Consider the following 9740-nt stretch of genomic DNA (forward strand, 5'->3'; position numbering starts at 1 on the left):
AATTACTACAGGCGAATCATAAAAAATTTCGCCGACTATTCACGGCACATAACACGATTATGTAAAAAGAATGTTCCTTTTGAATGGACAGCTGAATGCCAAAACGCGTTCGAATACTTAAAAACAAAACTCATGGAACCAACCTTGCTACAATATCCCGATTTTAGTAAAGAATTTTGTATAATTACGGATGCTAGTAAGCAAGCATGTGGAGCGGTTTTAACTCAAAACCATAACGGACTCCAACTTCCAATTGCATATGCATCAAGAGCCTTTACCAAGGGAGAAAGTAATAAGTGTACTACCGAGCAGGAACTAGCTGCAATACACTGGGCAATATTACATTTTCGACCATATATTTATGGCAAACATTTCACTATCAAAACAGATCACAGACCTTTAACATACTTGTTCTCAATGACTAACCCAAGTTCCAAACTGACGCGCATGAGGCTAGAATTAGAAGAATACAACTTTACAGTTGAATATTTGAAGGGAAAAGACAATTATGTAGCCGATGCGTTATCAAGAATAACCATCAAAGAACTACAGGACATAACCAGAAATATAAATAAAGTCACTACAAGATACCAAAGTAGACAGAAATCCTGCGCAGGAGAAAAAGAAATAGACTTGCCTAGGCAATCTAAAGAAAAAGCTACAAAGCCCAACGTATACGGAGTCATAAACAATGACGAAGTACGTAAAGTAGTGACCTTGCAAGTAAAAAATACGCTATGTCTTTTTAAACATGGAAAAAAAATTACTGCAAGATATGATGTTAGCGATTTATATACCAATGGAGTCCTTGACTTAGGTCAGTTTTTCCAAAGGCTTGAAACGCAAGCCGGTATACATAAAATCAGCCAACTCAAAGTGGCACCGTGGGAAAATATCTTTGAACATGTTTCATTAGATAATTTCAAGAAAATGGGCAATAAAACATTAAAATCATTAAGAGTAGCGCTACTCAACCCGGTGACCAAAATAAATTCTGAAAAAGAAAAAGAAGCTATAATGTCTACATACCATGATGAACCAATTCAAGGAGGTCATACTGGCATTACCAAAACTTTGGCCAAAGTCAAAAGACATTACTTTTGGAAAGGTATGACTCGATATATTAAAGAGTACATACGAAAATGTCTAAAATGCCAAAAAGCGAAAATAACCACGCATACAAAGACCCCATTAACTATTACCGAAACACCACAAACTGCTTTCGACAGGGTAATCGTGGACACGATCGGTCGATTTAACTAAATACCTTGTAGCAATACCAATTCCAAATAAAAGTGCAAAAACAATAGCCAAAGCTATATTTGAAGATTTCATTCTGAAGTACGGTCCAATGAAGACGTTCATTACGGACATGGGAACAGAATATAAAAATTCAATAATTGAAGATTTATGTAAAAACTTAAATATCAAAAACATAAATTCTACTGCACACCATCACCAGACTGTCGGAACGGTGGAGCGAAGCCACAGAACACTTAACGAGTTCATACGCTCATATATCTCAGTTGATAAAACAGATTGGGATGTATGGCTACAATACTTCGTATATTGCTTTAACACAACCCCCTCTATGGCACATGATTATTGTCCATACGAATTAGTGTTTGGGAAAACTCCAAACTTACCAAAAAATTTCAATAGCATAGATAGAATAGAACCACTATATAATATAGAAGACCATGCTAAGGAATCTAAATATAGATTAGAACAGGCATATAAAAGAGCCAGAATAATGCTAGAAATTAATAAACAAAAACAAAAAGATAGATACGATAAAAATAGCATAGATTTCGAATTAAAAATAGGAGACCAAGTTTTATTAAAAAATGAAACGGGCCATAAGCTAGACTTTAAATATACAGGACCCTATAAAGTAGAAAAGATAGAACCTAATAATAATATAACAATTGTAAATACAAAAAAACAAAAAAACAGACAGTTCATAAGGATAGACTAAAAATTTTTATAGAATAGATTTTGTAGGATGGCCATTCATAAAATAAAAATAACATTACATATTCACTAAAAAAAAAAAAAAAAAAACAAAAAATTAACTACAAAAAAAATATATTTCTCTCCTATTATAAGGAATATAGGAATACAAAAACGAAAACAAAATATATATTAATAAGACATATTCGCATACATTTTGATTTCACTAACTTTTTCAACATTTACTATATTAACCAAAAAAAAAAAAAAAATGAATGAAAAAAAAAAAAACACATATAAAAATATTAATTCCTAATTTTTATAAACATACATATATAATACATATTACACATATAACATATTAATTATCAAAATAACTCCATAAATTACGTTATTTTTCAAAAGGAGGGAGATGTAATATGCTCACATATCGGGTACCCACTGTACCCTTTATATATTAAATAAATACAAAGTAGCAGTTCCCTAAAAACCAAATGTTGCCAGCATTTCAAGTGCGGAGTTTGTTAACCCACACAAGAATGCAATGGGCAGCCAAAGTGCTGAGTCGGCATGTCTGGCATGCGCGACCGAATTATGATATGCCAGCGTATTACACTCTCTCACTCAACGGCTTGCGCAACGACGGCGTAGCTGCGCAGTCCCGAGTTTGACGAATGCTAACTCAAAATAAGAGAGCATTGAAGATATACGGCTGAGACCAGAAGGTCAGGCCTAATTTTGTTAAGTTAATAAAGACCTAATTTTGTTTAATCAATAAATCCGCAAACTATAAATGGCTTTATTTACTTGGGAATAAATCTGCATTTCTACAACACCATAAACTTTGTCTTGTCCATGTTCACTGCTAGTCCTACTTTAGCCGACTCTTTTTCAATAGCCCCAAAGGCTGCTGTAACATCACGCTTGGTTCGGCCAATGATATCAATATCATCAGCGTAACCAAGGAGTTGGACACACCTGTTTGACAGAATCGTGCCCGTCCGATGCACACCAGCCTTCCTTACAATACTCTCCATTAGAATATTGAAGAGCATGCAAGATAGCGAGTCACCTTGTCTGAGACCACACTTGGTACTAAAGGTTTCGGATTGGTCGTTTCCTACCTTGACAGAGCTGATGGTGTTGCTCAATGTCATCCTGCAAAGCCGTATCAGCTTTGCTGGTATACCAAGCTCAGACATGGCGGCATATAGGCGATCTCGCCGGGGACTATCGAATGCAGCCTTGTATTCGACGAATAGATGATGGGTGTCGATCTGGTTCTCATAGGACTTCTCCAGGATTTGGCGCAAGGTGAAAATCTGGTCAATAGTGGATTTACCAGGCCTGAACCCGCACTGATAAGGTCCAATCAGTGCTTCGGCATGGGGTTTCATGTTTTCACACAGTACGCTCGAAAGGACCTTGTATGCGACTGGAAGAAGACTAATGCCACGGTTATTGGTGCGCAATGTGCCATCACCCTTCTTCAGGACAGGACAGATCATGCTGAGGTTCCAATCTTCGGGCATGCTCTCCGTACGCCATATCTTGCTGATTAGTTGGTGCATGCTCCCTACCAACATATCACCAGCTGCCTTAAACAATTCAGCCGGCAGGCCATCAGCACCTGCAGATTTATTGTTTTTGAGTCGTTGGATTGCATCCTTGACTTCGGCATGGCTTGGGGTCGGTACATCTATATCAGTACCATAGATTGGGGTTTGTGGATCATAATCTTCATAGCCCGTGCCAGAGCCAGCTAACAGGCTTGAGAAGTGATCCCTCCATAGCTTCAGCACAATCTCTGCATCTGTGACTAGGTTTCCGTCATTGTCCTTGCATGCAACTCCTCCAGTCTTACAACCTTGGATCAGACGCTTAACCCTCTGATAGAAGTTACGAGTTTCATTTCGGCATCTGCTGCTCTCTATGCTTTCACACTCTCGCTTTTCATGTTCTCTTTTCTTGCGTTCAAAAAGGCGTTTCTCATCCCTTCTCCTTAAGCTGTAGACCTCAACAACAGCCCGTGTAGCCCCAGCTTGCAGTGTTCTTCGGTAGGCGACGTCTTTTGCAGCTGTTGCGTCCCGACACTCCTGGTCATACCATGGATTCCTTGTTGGGGGGCGCTGGAATCTAATGACTTCTTCTGCGGAAGTTCGCAGGGAGTGGGATATGAGCGCCCACTGATCGCTGATGTCTTCAGGTGTTGGAGTTGTTCGGCTCAATAGGCCAGAGACTTGAGTGGAGAATGCATCCCTTATCTGTTGTGATTGCAGCTTTCCGATGTCCAGCCTTCTCAGCAGTCCTCGACGTGCCACCTTCGCAACACATAACCGTGTGCGAATCTTAGCTGCAACAAGATAATGGTCGGAGTCGATGTTGGGACCCCGACAGGATCGCACGTCGAGTACGCTAGATGCATGCCTTGCATCGATCACAACATGATCGATCTGATTTCTGGTCAGTCGATCGGGAGAGAGCCACGTCGCCTTATGTATGTCCAAATGACGGAACCCAGTACTACGAACTACCATATTATGCGCTGCAGCAAAGCCTATTAATCTGAGGCCATTGCTCGAGGTGGTCTCATGTAGACTAAATCGCCCGACGGTGGCACCGAAGATGTCTTCTCGCCCAACCTTGGCATTAAAGTCCCCAAGGAGGATTTTAATGTCATGAGAAGGGCAGCGGCCGTAAGCTCGGTCGAGCTCCGCATAGAAAGTATCCTTGGTTATATCGTCTTTTTCTTCGGTTGGAGCGTGCGCGCATATCAGGCTGATGTTGAAGAATTTGGCAGTAATTCGGATCGTTGCAAGTCTCTCGTTTATTGGCAGAAAGTGAGAGACTCGGCGCCGCAGTCTGGTGCCAACAACGAAGCCACAGCCAAATTCATGCCTTTCTGGATGGCAGCTGTAGTAGATGTCGCAGTCCTTCTTCTTAATGCAACCTTGCCCTATCCATCGCATTTCCTGGATAGCAGCGATATCGGCCCTACATTTTTTGAGGGTATCTGCTAGTTGTTGAGCAGCACCTGGTCTGTACAGTGTTCGTACATTCCACGTGCATACTCTCAAATCATTGTCCTTTTTTCGTTTGCCATGGTCGTCAACGTTAAATCGGTCCCGTTCCAAGGCTTCTTCTGCTTCTTTCATTGAATTTTGGTTTTTCTATGGGTGGATTTCAAGTCCTACGCCACAACCTAGTTTGAAGAGCTAGGACTCTCGTCGCGCGCTTTAGTTTGCCACTCAACGGATGTTAAATGGCAATCCAGGGAGAACCACGTGGAGGTAGTGCGTCGGCTTGAGGAGATCAGTGATAAGGATCATGCTGGCATTCACCAAGTTGAATACAGTCAGACACTTTGCCTTATATGCTCTCCCCCATCCCCCCATCTTGATCCTGTTACCACTGGCATTATTTCTAAGTGGCTGCTCTTTCCTAACTCTCCCCGTCGCGTTTGAGCCGTCCTCCTTTGATAGACCGTTCTGGCCATGTTAACCTTATCCAGCCGGATCGCGTGATCGGGTCCAAAGTCGCTCGATGTCGGTCGGTTATAGTCTCTCCCGCATTCCATACTCATAAAATGCATGCGGTACTTAAAAGTGTTTTTTTTTTTTAAGTGATTTAAAAAGCAATTCAACTATCCGAAATGGACCTTTAAATTTTGGGTCAAGCTTGATTCAATGACGTTTTCCTCTATTTAACAGGACATGTTCTCCTACTTTATGTTTACCTTCTTGACCTTTCTCTCGTTAAACCTACGTTTGTCATAACATGCATTTTATTTCCAATTACCTTAGCTTGCTTTCCCTGTTCCTCGCGAACTAGTGAGATGTTCAAGGGGGGCTTAGCTGAGGCCACCAGGCGGGTCGCAGGTTGCGGATAGCGAACGGCCTTCTTCGCAAGGTTAGTTGTGAATAAGCGCAAGCGAATAAGCAACCCCGGACAAACAGCGGGTGCACCGGAGTCGGTGTACTGATAAGACGCTTGTTTGGCCGTCTTTAAATTGTAGCCTCACACACCCCTCTTCCCTCACAATTACCTACCAACTTCCCTTCCCGCAATCTCACTCCGGTGCCGGACTAAGGTGTCATCCGACCCGTGCCGATAGTCAGCCTGGCTGGGGGCCCGGATTAACAACTAGCCCAGTCTCTCACGGAGGGTTCAGGCAAGTGGCGACCGCCTGTCCTAACCGCGCCTTACCCGGGTATGGCGGATCTCTGCCCGGGTGGACCTTACTTTCTCCGCAACTCGTGGGATCCACTATGAGAAAGAATAACACAAACAAGTTACCGCAGGACATCCCTGCCTCGAGTGTCGCAAGACACTTTGAAAATCAACTCCTCGACGGGGAGCGACCACAGGTGGGACCATCCCCACCCAGGAGCGCAGCCACCGCCAGGAGTGCGTCTCGGACGCAAGATGTGGGACATCCCCCACAACGGTCTACTGTTCCAGTCCGGGAATGTGCGCGACCAGCAGGACCATCCCGGCTGGCTCGCCCACCCCCCGCGGCTGGACAGAGGACCAGGCCTGCCGCGAAGAAGGATGTCCTCCCAGCCAGAGGACAACCTGGAGGCATAGACGACCCCAACAGGAGAGGCCTGCCGGGGTCCAAAGCGAAATGGTACCTCAGATACCTCAAGCAGGGCATGTCACCTGACGAGGCATTGAGGAAGGCAAAGGAGCCACGACCAGCGGCCCCAAGTAGTGCACCTGCCAGCAAGCGGGGTAACAGCACCCTCACCCCTCCGACAGACACCCCAAAAAGGTCGAAGTCAGAGGGCACCAATGAGGTCAAGGCAACTCCCTCCTGCCCAAAGCTTGAGGAGCCTTGCACCTCAAAGGCGGCGGCAGCACGGATGAAGCAGCCACCCTCCAGCTCCACAGCCCCTCTTACTGGCACACACACCTCCTATGCGGAGGCTGCCAAGAGGGTCAGAGTGGCGGTGCTACCTGCGGAGTTCCCACAGGTGCACTTGAGCCACGATGAACTGTCCGAGTTGGAGGAGGCCATCATGGACGACATAATCACGTCGGCATGGGACACGGCAGTTGCATTTAGGGGCATCCACTTCAGGGTAGGATACCTCATAATCGACTGCCTGGATCAGGACTCAGCGGACTGGCTGAGGGCCGTTGTGCCCTTGCTCAGGACGTGGAAGGGCGTGCCCCTAGAAACCAAGGTGGGAGAAGATATCCCCGCGGCATATAACGTCACGGTCTTCTGCCCCAGAAGCGCGGAAAGAGAGAATGAGGAACTCCTCATGTTGCTCGGGCGCCAGAACAGGCTGGAGACGGACGCCTGGAGAGTGGTCTCCCGGAGGAACGATGGAGGCGGAGCACTCCTTGTCATCGGGATCGACCAGCTCACCCGAGACGAGATCGTAGCTAGAGGGCATCAGCTCAACTTTAGGTTCGGTACCGTCTCGGTGAGTGGGCTGAGAAAGGCAGCAAAGGTGGCCGCAACGGAAGGAGCGCCCTCTGGTCCCCCAGATGGCAAAGTGGAGGTCGATGAATCCCTCGACGAGCCACAGGAGCCTATGGGCACAGAGGAGGACCCTAGCGCCGTTACAGTTGAGAGGAATGAGGATAAGGAGCATCCTACGCCCTCCGACAGTAACGACGATATGGAGGCCGACGTCACTCTGACGGATGGTAGTGAAGGGGAACACCCGCCCCCTTCACCAAAGATGGAGCATCCGCTCCAATGATGGCTGCACACAGCAGCACGAGGCTAGCCCAGGTGAACCTACACCGAGCCAAGGCGGCATCAGCCGTCCTGGCCAGGTTGTTCACCTCCCAACATCTCGGGCTAGCTCTCATTCAGGAGCCTTGGTGCAATCAGGGCATTAAAGGCCTGTACACCAAGGAATCAAAGGTAATATGCGACCAACGGGGTGCACACCCCAGAGCATGCATATTAATAAGAAAAGATATCAACTATAATATCTTTTCAGAGTTCCTAAGCAGGGACTGTGTCGCAGTAACTGTGAGCGGCGCAGGAAGACTACCAGCGATCGCCATAGCATCGGCGTATTTTGCTGGGGATGCAGCATGCCCACCACCGGAAATCATCGGGCTCGTGGAATGCTGCAGGAGGAAGAAGATGCCCCTAATCATCGGGTGTGACGCCAATGCACATCACGTGATATGGGGAAGCACCGACGTCAACAACAGAGGTGAGCAGCTAATAGAATTTATAGTAAATAGTAACCTAGAAATCGGTAATGTCGGGTCCACACCGACATTCATTACTAGAGTAAGAGAAGAGGTCCTAGACTTAACCCTGATGAGCAGGTCTCTAGGACCACTTATTAAGAACTGGCATGTGTCGCCAGAGGAATCAATGTCGGATCACCGAATCATTAGATTTGAATTAGACTTCAACACCGCTAGGGACGCCCCCAAAAGGAATCCCAAGAAGACAAACTGGGATCGGTTCAAGTCCTCTCTTGAGCTCGATCTCTCTAACGAACCGTCAGGTATACCCAGACATTCCTTAGAATTAGATCAGGCAGTGGATAACCTCTGCAAGAAGATAACCAATGCTTTTGAGGGCAGTTGCCCTCTTGGCAGACGGAAAGCAGATAGAGACGCCCCATGGTGGAACGACAACCTGGAACGGCTCAGAATCTCCACCCGCCGGCTCTTCAACAGAGCAAAAACGAGCGAGGATAACTGGAGAAAATATAGACACAGCCTGACGCTCTACAACAAAGAGATCAGGAAGGCCAAACGGAAGAACTACAGAGACTTCTGTGAGGCAATCAGCACAGCCCATGAAGGGGCAAGATTGCACAAGGCTATGGCCAAAGTTGCACCAGAAAGTAACCTAGCCCTGAGGAAATGTGACAACGCTTACACTTCCGACGACAGGGATAAACTAGCTTTACTCTTTAAAACACACTTCCCCGGGAGCTCACCCCTGGCGGAAGACACGTTCAACCCAATGGAGGCATCGTCCACTCCAAGACACTTCAGACCAAGCGCTGAGGACTGGGCAATTGCCAAGTCTCTAGTCTCTCCGGAGAGACTTAAATGGGCAATTGGGACCTTCCAGCCATTTAAGTCACCTGGTCTGGATGGTATCTCTCCATCATTCCTGCAGCAGGGACTGGATTTACTCCTAACCCGCTTAAGGAGACTGATGCTAAGCAGCCTAGCAATTGGACACATCCCAAATGCGTGGCGTAGAGCTAGGGTGGTCTTCATCCCCAAAGCAGGGAAGAAAGACATCACCAACCCAAAGTCCTTCAGACCTATCAGCTTAACCTCGTTTTGCCTTAAAACGTTGGAAAAGCTGGTAGACTACCATATTAGGAGCACAGTTCTTAAGGACTGTCCGCTGCAACCCACGCAGCACGCATACAGGGCAGGTCGTTCAACAGACACTGCACTGTACCAACTTTGTCACACCCTTGAAGGAGCAGTAGACAACAAAGAAGTTGCAATCTGCGCCTTTTTGGATATAGAGGGAGCCTTTGACAATGCGTCGCATGATGCTGTCTTAGCGGCCCTCGCCAGAAGGAATATAGACGCGACAACAAGAAGGTGGATTGGAGCCTTGTTAAGCTCCAGACAGGCAATGGCGACCATTGGTAACAGCACAATGACCGTTGCCACAAGCAGAGGATGCCCGCAAGGTGGAGTCTTGTCTCCTTTACTGTGGAGCCTACTAGTAGATGAACTACTAAAGAAACTCGCCGACAGAGGAATACAATGTCAGGGCTATGCCGATGACATAGTAATAGTAGCCAAAGGGAAATTTGAAGAAACGCTTT

The 9740-nt window shown here is 46.3% G+C and overlaps 1 protein-coding gene across 1 annotated transcript; it reads right to left on the reverse strand.

Moving 5' to 3' along the window:
* Positions 1-2780: 2780 nt before the first annotated feature.
* Positions 2781-5108, reverse strand: LOC122320881. Its single transcript, XM_043209490.1, has one exon. The coding sequence runs from the start codon at positions 5106-5108 to the stop codon at positions 2781-2783; it is 2328 nt and encodes a 775-aa protein (XP_043065425.1).
* Between the last annotated feature and the right edge of the window lie 4632 nt (positions 5109-9740).

This window comes from Drosophila ficusphila, unplaced genomic scaffold, assembly GCF_018152265.1.
Source record: "Drosophila ficusphila isolate 14025-0441.05 unplaced genomic scaffold, ASM1815226v1 contig_128, whole genome shotgun sequence".
Taxonomy (NCBI): Eukaryota; Metazoa; Arthropoda; class Insecta; order Diptera; family Drosophilidae; genus Drosophila; species Drosophila ficusphila.

Excerpts from the sequence above, each read along its gene's own strand:
- LOC122320881 (XM_043209490.1), bottom strand. The coding sequence starts at position 5,108 with ATGAAAGAAGCAGAAGAAGCCTTGGAACGGGACCGATTTAACGTTGAC.